The 12,368-nt window shown below is 46.6% G+C and overlaps 1 protein-coding gene across 5 annotated transcripts in view; it reads left to right on the forward strand.

The window, feature by feature from the left end:
• The window catches only part of ADGRB1 (adhesion G protein-coupled receptor B1), a 283,323-nt gene that overhangs the window by 164,235 nt on the left and 106,720 nt on the right, over window positions 1-12,368 (forward strand). For all 5 annotated transcript variants that reach the window (XM_074888977.1, XM_074888979.1, XM_074888990.1 and 2 more), the window contains exons 16-17: window positions 1,378-1,480; window positions 2,673-2,716. In XM_074888977.1, the coding sequence (XP_074745078.1) occupies window positions 1,378-1,480; window positions 2,673-2,716 (147 nt within the window). The remainder of the gene's footprint in view (window positions 1-1,377; window positions 1,481-2,672; window positions 2,717-12,368) is intronic.

A 12,368-nucleotide genomic window follows, 5' to 3' on the forward strand; every position in this document is an offset into this window, starting at 1 on the left:
ACAGCACTGAACCAAGAACTGACCCTTACAGACACAGCTACTAATGAAGACATGCGCTGGTGTTTACCTTTTGGCAGCTCCTCTTTTTAGCTTATCTACAACTGCCTACATTTCCAAGCTTAGACCTGGTATTTACTCCCATTGACTTCACTCTTTACTCTCCTTTGTAGACTGATATTTGTGCTTTATTTATTCTTTCTTTTTTCTTTTTTTATTTTTTTTAAGGAAAATGTGTTTTATTTTTTTCTTTACCCTGCTAAAACAATGTTGGTTTTCCCTTTGTTGTTGGTGGAATAGTGACTTTCTGAGCATCCACTTACACATCTGTGGACAATTCCAAGTTTGTTTTTTGTCGTTTTTTTTCTTTTTAACCCAGTTGCTGTTAAGCAAGTGCAAATCTTTTCCGTGTAATTCTTCTGTAAAAGGAAGATAAGACCCAGAAAGAAAGGTGAAAGATTTTGCCAGTGCCTAGAGATTTGGTAGAGATTTGGATAGGGAAAGATTTCCCTTGTCTGTGGGTGCCAGAAGGGCTGGGAGCAGCCTGATGCTGGGCTACCAGTGTAGTACTGATTCCTTCATGGTAAACTTAAGAGAAGCAGCATTTTCAACCGCTGGTTTTGGGGACCTTTTGCTTATTTAACCAAGTCTTTCTCTGCTACAGAAACACCAGGGACCCCTGTGTATTTAGATGTTCAGTGTTCAAGGAAGTGTCTGCAAAGGGTTTGGCTTTCCAGGGGGCAGGAGCACAGGTATGGGAGATATCTCCTCCCTTACTGTCTCTCCCAACAGCCAAATCTCCTAGGGCTGCCAGATTTATTAGAGTATTTGTCTGGGCACAGATATTTAGACACCCACATGAAAGGTCTGGCCTCCTTCCATTTGCTTTTGATCCTCAGAGAATGGAGATACATGCCAGTGCCTCTAGCAGTGAACCAGAGAGGATCAAGTGCTGCCCCATGGATATGATGTTAAAGGCAACCATGCCCCCATCTAACACTGCGGTGCAGATTAAGTCAGCCTTTTTTCAAAGCACATGAAATGAGCTCTGTTTCCTCATGTCAGGGACAGAAAATGTCAGACATTTTATTCCTGGGAAAGATACAGCCTTTAAGTCCAATGGCTTTAGGTGTCTATGTGGTTCAAAAAATGGTCTGATTCTTGGAGGCATAAATATAGAGTGGCTGTGAGGGGAGCTCAAAGGGCTGTGGATGGGCTCCATCAGCAGCAAGTGTCTTTTCTGGTATTTTAACAGGGCCAACTCCTTCTGCACTGTGCACACTGAACCTTGTACCACCAATGACAAATGCATTGGGATTCACTGCTCTGCAGAAGTCCCTCAGTCCTCTTTAAAATGTCTCTTTCCCCTCTTCTTCCCAGGAACAGCACTGTTCTGAACTCCAAAATCATCTCCGTGACTGTGAAGCCATTTCCCCGGTCTCTCCTCACCCCTTTGGAAATTGAATTCTCCCACCTGTACAACGTAAGTCTTTCCTGGGAACCTGCACCACTCCGCAGCTGAGTTTGCTTCTGCATAGCAGGAACGTGTTGGTGCAAGGAAGGAGGTGGTTTTGCTGGGCTCCTGAGATTTTTTGCCAATGCAGGACCCTTCAATCTCCTTTAACACAGGCTGCCGAGGCACTTGACTACCACCCTGAGGTTGGTGTTGATGTCCTGTTGTTGCTCACTGCCAAGGATGCATTCTATGGGTCAGCCCTGCAAATCTTGCCTGCTCTGTGCTCCTTGCTCAGGCATTGCCAGTGCAGGAGGAGGGTGACAGCATTGCTTTCACAGGGAACATGGGCATACTTGTCCCAAATTCACACCATTTCATTGCGGGCGTGATCATGGGAGATGACGTGCACTCACTAAAAAATGGGCTATAACAACCATCTTCCCTGAGGAGGGAAAGAGGGAGGGGAAATGTTGTTTCCATTAATATTTGCAATGTTCTTTGCAGTCCTCAGATACAACTGGAGACATGATTATTGCTGTTGTGATCAGTGCTTTAAAAGGTGATCAAAGATTCCCTCCAGGTTCCCCTGTTCAAATCTAAACAGATATATGTGATGGACATTTACATACCCCAATGCCTGTTCTTGTTGTGGGTTTCAGATGTCCTCCTGAGGCTCTGCAACATGACTATGAGATCTGTTATGTCTTTGCTTTGGACTTTCCTGGAAGGATTTTCCAAAGTAGTCTAAGAGAGCTGCAGTTGGAGTCAGTGGTAAACTTCTTCCAGGGGGCTTTAAACACACCTGACCATCTCCTGCAAGGCTGTGGCTCTTCTGAGCACCATGTCCCACAGAAGCACATGCTGTATTTGATCCACTTTCCAGAAGAGAGCAGCAAAAGGATTCTGTGTGAGAAGAGGAAAAAGGAAGAACGTCAGTAGGTTGAGTCAGGAAAGATGCCGAGTCAAATCCTTCTACAGTGGTGTTGATGCAGAACAAACTGAGGCCCATTTTATTCTTGTTTTTTAAGCCAAGGGTGAAAGAAGCTATTCCGAGGACTGAGCTCTGCGACTGCCCATGTGGTATATCAAAGACACACCATGTCTAGAGTAGCAGAAGCTGTTCCACAGGACCTGCCTATTTCATTCTAGTTGCTCCTAATACCCAATAAACAGCACGGCATTGATTTGCTTCATTTTTCCCTTTCTTCTCTCCTGGCAGGGAACCACCAACCAGACCTGTATCCTGTGGGACGAAAATGATGGGTGAGTTCTGTGGGTTTCTCTTTACTCTCATGGACCCATTTGTTTTTTGGTTGAAATAATCACAATTTTAGCAGTGATGTGTCAGTCTGTGTCAGCCCTTGCTCTCTCTACTCAGTTTTTTCTTGCGTCCACCTTCATGGCTGGAGAAGTCCTTTGCCCTGGTGGGGAGTGCTTCTTTCTTCACACAGATGCAGCCCTTCTTACTCCGTTGTCTTTTAGTGCCAGTTGAATCAGGTCTTATATTTAAAGATCTGCAATCAGGTGTTGTCAGTGCAGTTCATGAAGGGCCCTGTATGCTGGGAGCATCGTACGCCTGTACCAGGGAAACCTCTGTCGGTGTCCAAGCAGAGATGTTCATGTGTTCTTCTGCTCACAGGGAGGAGTGTTTGCATTTTCCTTTGATGTTTTGGACCCCAGATTACATTTTGCAGAAGTGGCCTCTTATTTTGGATTTTCCCACATGAGGAATACATGAACTGAGACCAAGGACTGTGGAGTCATTCACAGATTGCCCTAAATTGAGCTCGATATAGCAGTGCTTGGCTCTCTTCAGCTCTCATCCCAAATTGTGCATCATAAGGAGAGTAATGCAAAATCAGAGCCCACTGTTGCAAATATGGTCTGCAGTGGTGAAGTGTGTGTTGTGCGGCTGCCATGCAGTAAAATGATTTCTGCCAGGATCCTGCAGTGACTGGTGTTGTTCAGGAGGTGTTGAGAGGTGTGATGGTGGTCAGCAGGTCAAAAAGAAATCCCAAGTCACCACAAAGAGTCAGGAGCATAAATCCGATATGGGAAGTAGTTGTTGGAGAGTGTGCATCTTAGAAAAAAAAAAAAAAATACACTCTGAAAGTGTGGTGTTAAACCCTGAGTGAGCCTGACAAGGATACAAAGTGTCTGATTTAATGGTGTTTTTACTTCATTGACTTTTGTATCTCATTTTGAGGACCAACATGACTTCTTTTCTGCTTACAGCTGGTTTCTCTTCTTGAGATCTCATGTATTTGGCACACACCTCTGCATTTATTATTATTATTTATTATTATTATCTGCAGCATCTGAAAAATGATTCTATTCTTCCCCTTATATGCTCCATTAAGCAGCATATACACACATAGGCGGGCAACATATTTGCAGTCATCTTACTGTTCTTGTTGGTCTGTGATTAATCCCACATGTATGAGTGGATCCAAAGCAAAGCTGAAGAATGCAGAGGGACTCGCTGCTTGTGAAATCACACAGATGTTGTAGCCCAGAGCAGAACTGGTCCCTCTGGGTCATAGTGAAAATTACTCCAGCATTAGAAAATGATTGGGATGCAGGAGTCTTGCGTGTGCTAGAATCCCATTCAAACCATGCCACACGACACACAGACCTCACACGACAGCATGCAGGTGAACCTTCATGACATTAGTAAAATGGGATTTTATTATATTACCTATGTGCCAGAGAGCAGACTGAGTGTGTAGGTCAGCCCACAGGGTTGTGTATAGGTGAGCAGACTCAGGAGGAGGCTTGGATAGGAGCTGACCTGCTCTGCTAAATCTGTTGTCTGTCCATGCTGGAAGGGGATTAAAGCACTTGTATACAAATCCATTTCTTGGCAGGTAAAGGCAGAAGTTGGAACCAATGTCCCTTTTGCTCTGCACAGCATCTCATTGGTCTTGGCTTTCTGTGTCCTAGAGAGAGGGTTATGTCCAGAAGGATGAAGGTGTTTCCCTGCCATGCTCAGAGCTGGATTTAATTAGCTGTAGTCTGAGCAAGAAAAAAGCAAAATCCTGTCTGCACATGGTTGGACCTGAGAGAGAGCGATGGCATTCAGGCTGGGTACATATCTGACAGAGCTGGCACTGAAAAGTGCCTGGTATGAGAAAGATGAAGGGTTGGCCAGTGCTGAATGTTGCTTGAGAGGCTTGAATGCCGTTGCTGATCTGGAGGCGAAGCAGTGCCCAGTTCAGTGTAGTCACCTCTGCCTTGTCCTGGGAGGTCTGGCTGGACTTGCTCCCAAGGCTTGACACTTGTTTGGCTGCCTGTTATCTCACTGGGAGCGTGGGGTGTTAGGAATGCTTTCAGTCTTTAATCCTTGCATCTTCACAGCATCAAAGGATGGGCTCATAGTTAAGAGTTGAGCAGGCAATTTCTTGGCACCGATGCTGTGGTTCCGTTGTCAAGGATGGTTTCCAAAACCCCAGCAGATTGGTTGCACAAATGTTGCTGCTAAGTTCCTGCTTTCTGTGTGTGTTGGGGTGTGTGTGTGCACGTCTGCAAGTGTTTTCAACCAACGTTTGCAATCTCAAGCAGTTAAAAAGTCCAAAATGCTGATGTCAGCAGATTTTGCTAGGGGATGTTCTAAAGCTAGATCTGATCCAGTGAGCTCTGGCAACAGGAGCTGCCAAGCTGTTTGTGCAATATTTTTAAAGCTGATTTGCTACCACTGCCGCCTCCTGGGAAAGTCTAATGAAAGGGAAACAATGCAAACCCTACTCTCCAGGCCTGAATACTCACCTCAAACTTGAATGGCACTCTGGAGTTGTCAAGGGCTTTGCATCACAGTTTTGGATAATTGTTTCCTGTTTGGAGCAAGGATTTTTAGGTTACACCCTGGACCTGTTGCCTGGTATGTGGTAGAGATCATGACTGGTGACTCTGAGCCAGGAAACCCTGAGGTCCAGACACATTTATGTGGTTCCCCTTTCTGCTCCCATCTTCTCCTACCTGACACCCCCCTCTTTAAGTTGGAGGTTTTCCCACTGATCAGTCTCATAAGACAGTTGTGGAAGTGGGTGAATCTCAGGAAAGCCCTTTTCCCAGCTCTGACCAATTTAACGGCTTTACAGCTTAATTTCTCTGCCTGTTATTCACCCTGCCATATTCCCTGTACAGCCCAAGCCAGCCTGCCATGGTGTTGTTTGCTCAGAAGACACTGCTGTCTCTTAAGCTTGCTCTTTTGCAGGCTCTCCATGCTCCTGCTCCAAGGCTGGCTGGCCAGGGGGACCTTCCCTATGTTCACAGTCATCCATCTGAGGCTGCGGATCTTGGGGATCCAAACTCCACCCGATTCCAGTGAACCAGCCTCTGGATTTAACCCCTTGCAGCCGATGTGACTGAACAGGTACAGAGGCAGGAAACTCGAAGCAATCTTCACATGAGAGCTCCTGCCTGTTACTGCAGCCACCTGAGCTTTCAATCCCATTCAAACCATGCCACAGCCCTTTAAAGGCCACTTAAAATCCATGGGCCGTGAAGGGTTGAACTGTAAAATTGCAATTAGAACAGACAATTATCATGTGGCCATGTGCTTCCTCCAAGACAAAGCTGTTGAACAGAGCACTTAAAAAAAAAAAAAAATAGGAAGAGCTCCTGAGTGTTCATTCATTTGCATTTAGATAGATATTTAAGCTTGTAATATTAATAATGGATTTTTGATTTATTAATCCCAGCCCCTTTGAGTGACTGTTAGATTCGTGGGTGGCACCTCTCCATCTCTTGTCTCTTCCTCTTGCCCCCAACTCCTCATGTCATGAAATAAGAGGGGAGAAGATCAGGGACTAATTTCTGTTGTGTTGGGTGCTGCAAGTATGATTAATGAGCTTAACACTGGCTGGGTAAATTGAAAGTTGAAATCGGAGAATGATTTGGGATTCTCTGGCTGTCCTCCAAGGGTGTTCATTTGGAGTAATTATTAGCTGGTTAACCCTATTGAAGTTAAAACCCAGGCAGGATCTGGTCTCTACTCCCTCTTTCTCCTGCTGGGACGGGATGGAGGGAGTTAATAGATGTAGTCATCTTACGTGCTTTTATGTTCTTGTCCATCTCCAGATTTGTATTTCTCACCTACCTTGCTCCGGTGCACAAGAGGGATGCCATGTGGCAAGGGGAACAGGGAAACAGTCACCAAAGTTTGTTGGTGGTGGCAGCATTGCTTCATGGCTGCAGCGGAAGATGCGGGGCTAGTTAGTGTTACCGAATAGTCCTGCTGCCCCGTGGGGCGGATGAGGCTGTGTCCTCAGACCTCCAAAGCTGGGTTTTGGTGTTGAGCATGAGATCAGGTCAAACAATGGGGACTGTCGTGAGATAAAAAGGAACAGTCACGAGCCATCATGTGTCTGGAGACACAACATGAGATCAGGCTGACTGACTGACTGACTGATGGACCCACAGCCACAGGTGAAGGATCATTCTCCCCTTCAGCATGCCCTGCCTCGGTGACAGCAGGGACCAAGCCAGCCAGCTGGGACTTGTATTTTAGCTCATGGGGCAGGAGAGAACATCGTGCCACGCAGGTGTGAAATCCAATCCTGTACGTGCAGAGGGTGGGATCCAGCACGTCAGCATTGCCAAGGGACCTCTCATCCCACAGGGAATGCTTGCTCATAGGGGATATGCCTGGCTTCAGCCACCAACTACTCTCTGCTTCTCTGTTTCCAAAAGGAGCATAATAAGAGCTAGGCATTATAATAACTGATCTTAAGACGCCTTCCAAACCTTCAAAAATATTTGCATAAAAGCTTTTTGCGCTTGGAAGAAAAAGTGCCTTGGGAGTCTGTGGTTTTGATTCAAGGACACTCTTACCTCCCCTTGGGAAAGATCATCTGTTCCAGTAATTAAAGCCTTTAACCTATCTAACTTAGGAAATGCAGACCTCACTGTTTAGGAAGGTGACCCGTGCGCAGCAAGGTTAGGCATAGAGAACGAAACGAACAGTGCCTCAGCTAGCGGAGCAAAGTTAAATCACATCCTCTTGGCTCTGGGCTGGATCTCATGCCCCAGCTGAGGTCAAGCAGAAATCTCCCCCGAAGATTCGCAACTGCACGGAGCGGTGTTTTATGATGCTGCCAAAGTAGACTATCAATCTATCGCTGTTTCAAAACTTACAGGATCCTAAAATATAGCTCACAGATGCTGAGGACAGTCCTGCTCATGGGCTCTTTAAACACTTGAGGTGTAGGGTGTATAGTGGTCCTTCAAGGGGATGGTTGATAGAGCTGTATGGACCACAGGCTGGTAGAACCAAAGCTGATCACACAGAATCACAGTCCACAGGGAGAGCTCTGCAGTGTCATAGTACATTTGTGGGGGTGTTTTTGTTTGTTTTGGTTTTGTCTGGAACAACTCAGAGGAGCCCCAAAAATGTCATGGAAGGAGGTATTTTCTGTTAGGCACAACTGTTTTTCTGTAGGGTAATTGGGCTCTTTAGCGTGTTTATGCTCCAGCCATCCCATGAGCCTTGCAGTGCAGCTGCTTTGCCTGAAATTCCTGTTTTCAGTGTGGGATGCCCAGTGTCTAATCTACAGAGACCCAAGCTGTCTGAATTCCTGAGTGCGCGTCCTACATGATTACAGGAGAATTGTGCACTGATGCGTGGTGTAAGGCAGCGTGAGGAGCAGGACACGGTGTAGGCTCCATGGGCTTCACCTTACTTTTTGAAAGCCCCTGATGCATTGGATAAAGAGAAAGGCGTGAAGTTTTATTTTCTGTGCTTTCTGGGACTTTAATGTGATCTCAGTCTTGGTGGTTACTCACTGGTTTTCTTTGGAGCATGTAAAATAGGTCCATTTCTTCTAGTACTCCTCACCACCAGAAGTGTCACAGAGGAGGGGTTGTATCTATAGCATCCCACGGACACTTCCTGCTCATCACATCAGTTGATCCATCTCCCAGCACCTGTCTTTAGAAGAAAAGCTTTCTAAAGCCAGGAAACAGCTTCCTTTTTCTTCTGTCCATCACCTAGCGCATTACCGGTCTTGCCAGCGCTGTAGATCAAGCAGTAACACAGCTTGTCTATGGTGACAAAAATAGATGAGTCCCCCCAGATACAGATAGGAAGGGAAATCTGTCACAGCCCCAAAGCCCCATGAGGAATCAGCGCACTTCTCTCCTCTTTGGACCTATGCATGACATATTATATATTATATATTTTCTACCGCAACACCCCAGCTGTTTGTAGGGGAGCAACACTGCCAGTGACACGCCTTTCACGTGATCCCATGCAGGGTGTCTGTGCTGAGGTTTGCCAGTACCCCTGTTCCTTCTCCCTTAACTAACATCTGCAGTTTTAGCTCCAGTTGCAAATGCTGTGTTTCCTGAGTGCTCCTGTGGAGGTATGGAGGGGATGTCTGTGAAAGAAGGCAGCATTGTGCTTTGTAAAGCCTGTCTACAGAGGGGCATGCAGGGATGTTAATCTGAATATTCCCGTTAGTTTCCCTGTGTTAAACTCAATTAAAAGTACCCCCTGATTCAGCCTGACTGACTGCACTTGCAGTGTGTAACCAGGCAGGTTGTATTATGTTCCCAGAAGCCCCTTTTTAGCCCTGGATGAGAGTAAACCAAACTAATGCAGGGCTAATGCAGTAAATCCCAGTCACACCTCTAGAGCCTGAGGGTTTAGCTCCTCTCCTCAACTGGACCTCTGGGGCTGCTGGAAGCACCAAGCAGAACTGCTTCCACAGGACTGTTTTCCCAGTCTTACTCCAAGGTCACCTTTTCCTGGAAACACTTTGTCACCTGGACTTCCAGGTGTTGCAGGAAAGAGGTGGTCCAGTTCCCAGTTAGCACAAAGGAGGTGGCACGATGTAGCAGCAGATCCCAGGGCTGTGCCCATCCCCATTCAGGAGAAGGGTCACACTTTGGCCTTTGCTGAGCTGCTGCCCAGCAGTCAGCATTATCTGTGGGACTGGAAAAGCAGGAGCTGGCTTATTCTTCAGTGCCTTTCATAGCACAGGATGCAGGAGAAGCTAAGCAGCGTGATACAGGGCTTCTGCTGCCTGCCAACAAAGCATGGTTTAATGGCTTTCGACAGAAGGGAAAGGGGGAGAGGAGAAAGGATTCAGAGGCTCTGAATCAGATTCTTCCAGCTTTTCCCTTGCTTCCCTAGTAAAGGGGTCAGGAACATGGATGGAATAAATTAATTCCCTTTACAGAACTGGCAGAAGCCAGACACTGAGGCCTGGAGGATGCTCCCACTGGGAAGGGGCTTTGGATTCAGTGGTGCCATTCCCAACCTCAACTCAGTGCTGAGCGTGCACTGTGAGCCAGGGCACCGTGGGGTTCAGAGTGGCTTGTACGTCCACACGTGTGGGTGTTGTGTATTCGTATAAAGGCACATGTGCAAAATATGTGCAAGGATATAAAAGGGTCAATGTGTGGGAACAGGCGAGTGCTGGTGCCCGAGTGTGCATATAGACAGACGCGAGTGTGTTTCTGTGCACAATCAGGGCTGCAGGGTGTTGGTGGTGTGTCAGTGTGAATGTAAGCACACACGAGGTGTGCAGGTATCTGCAAGTACAAGGCAGTATTTGTGTACATATATGTTTGCGTGTCTATGTGTTCATGTTTGGACCACACAAAACTACATGTGCGTGTGCACAAATGTACACAATTGCCCAGATGAGGCTGGTAACCCGAGCCATCCTTCATCTGTGCAGTGAGTCTCCAGCTACACAAGCACAGCATATGTTTAAATGCATGCAGGAGCTATAGAGTGAGTGTATATGTGTGTGCAGGGGGATGTGCACTCACAAACCTCAGCACAGTGTGCTGTGCGTGCCACACTGGGGTTGCATGGTTTGCCTGCATCCCTGCCTGCTCTTTTTATGTACAGATATTTGCTCTGAAGCCACGATGCTCTTTACTCACGTTGCCTTTGCAGATGGGAGGGTATAAGTTTAGCAGCCACCTGCCCTTCTGTGGCCATCTACCATGGAAGTGCCAGGCAGCTGAGGGCTTTTGGTGACACGTGGTGGAAGTCCAACGTGACTTCCCAGATTGCATGAAGTGTCTCCAGGCCCACTCCCTGGTGCATTTCTGCTGCATTTCACTTGGTGCTTGTCTGTGTGGTACCTTGTATGTGCTGAGAATGTAATAACGGAGTACAGGCAAGTGTATGTGCTGGTGGAGAGCTCTGATTCACAGCTCCAGGCTTTTAAGTGTGGGGAAAAAAAGGAGGCTGGGGAAATCTGAAGCCTGCCCTTAGTGTGCTCTAACTCCAATGGCTCAATAGCCAGCAGGGTGCAGCTTTGAAGCAACTTCAAGGCAGGCTCAGGCACATGGAGAAGAGACAAATACCTGCACTACAAGATGCTCAGCACCCTCTGTGTGTAAAATTCAGAGTCACTGTACCTCCATGTACTTCTTTGCTGGATTGATTTTATTCTCCCTTTACGAGCACAAGAAAGCCTGTCTCAGTCTAGAGCAGGACTTCCCAAATGGTTCTGTCTCTAAACCTGCAGATTCTATCAACATCCTGAGGATTTCAGGTCTGTATCCTCAGGAGCATCATTTGGTTTTGCTGGAAGCTGAAGGCTGCAGAGCAGCCTGTGCATGATGTGAGGAAGGTGTGTTATGACCACAAGCATCTCAGGGCCAAGGGTGTCCAAAGGACAGACCATCAGCACTAGGTAGATGCTCAAGCAGGTTACGTCCTATGTATTTCTGTTAAGAACATAGTAAAAAGTTTTCCTGTCAGGCTTCTTTGCTCAATTTCCTTGCAAGACTGAGGCAAGTCCAGATGAACTTCTTAAAATGCCTCATTTTTTAATTAATCCATGGACTACACCAGCATGCAAGCCAGAAATACAGCAGTACCCACCATAATCACAATAATTTTAGATTGCTAAAATTTGGGGAGCTCAGTATTTCTTAAAATCTCTTGACAACCATGTAAGAGTTTGTTCTTTATCTTTACTGACTGGGCTAAATCAAACCTTCTTGAGTTGGTATTCTTAACGAGTCTCTTGTCCGCTTTATGAATCAGCCACAAAAAGCCACCAGCACATACTCCATGGCAATGGATTGCCCCACAGTGGGGGTCCTAACTGGGGTGGTAATATTGGCCCTTCCAGTCCCAGATACCTTGCAGAGCTCTGACTTTCATGATGGGAGCCCATGGAAAATGGTCAAGGTGCAGAGACGGGTTTATGAGTCCATGTCATTGCTCAAGGGTGGGTAGGACTGATGGATGTGGAGGAAAAGTGATGAGAACTGGAATATTGTGAATAAGGACAGGAAAGTTTGCCCCTATTTTTAAAGAAGAGAAAAGGATTTGTTTTCATTTTCACCTGACTGCTTGTGCACTGCGCTAGGAGATGAAGTGTTCTGCTAAAACATAGCAGCAAAAAGAGGACACAGTGCCTAGGATGCAGCCTTCATCTAATGATGAACTTTCTGTGTGTCTAGACAAATCAGTGTAAGCTTTGTGCCTCAGTTTTCCCTGGGTCTACTATGCTAATATCATCAGACAGCTCTTCTAAATGTCATGAAATTTAGGAGTGAGGAGCTCCATTAAGTGCTAGTAAGTAGCAAAAATAAGTATTATTATTTATCACTGAGAACTGATTAACTAAACATGAGCTTTAAGATTGAACTGGTCATCCATGCAAGATGAGCTCACATTGTGTCAACTTTGCCCATCACGCCTCGATCGTGTGAGCAGCAGCGAGTACCGCAATGTGAATTTTCAGTCTTCATGAAGCGGAATGGGACCAGGGAGGCTCAGGGCAATCTCTACCAGACCAAGCACGTAATGGCACGGGACACCAACCTGTGCATCCCACCAGCTGCCTGAGCTAACGGTGACCTCTCAGCCGTGTGGCAGAGCAGATTAGCAAATGCATGCAGCATCCAGCCCGCTCTGACAGCCAGCTCGATGCGGAGCACG

The sequence above is a fragment of the Strix uralensis genome, chromosome 1 (assembly GCF_047716275.1).
Source record: "Strix uralensis isolate ZFMK-TIS-50842 chromosome 1, bStrUra1, whole genome shotgun sequence".
Lineage (NCBI taxonomy): Eukaryota > Metazoa > Chordata > Aves > Strigiformes > Strigidae > Strix > Strix uralensis.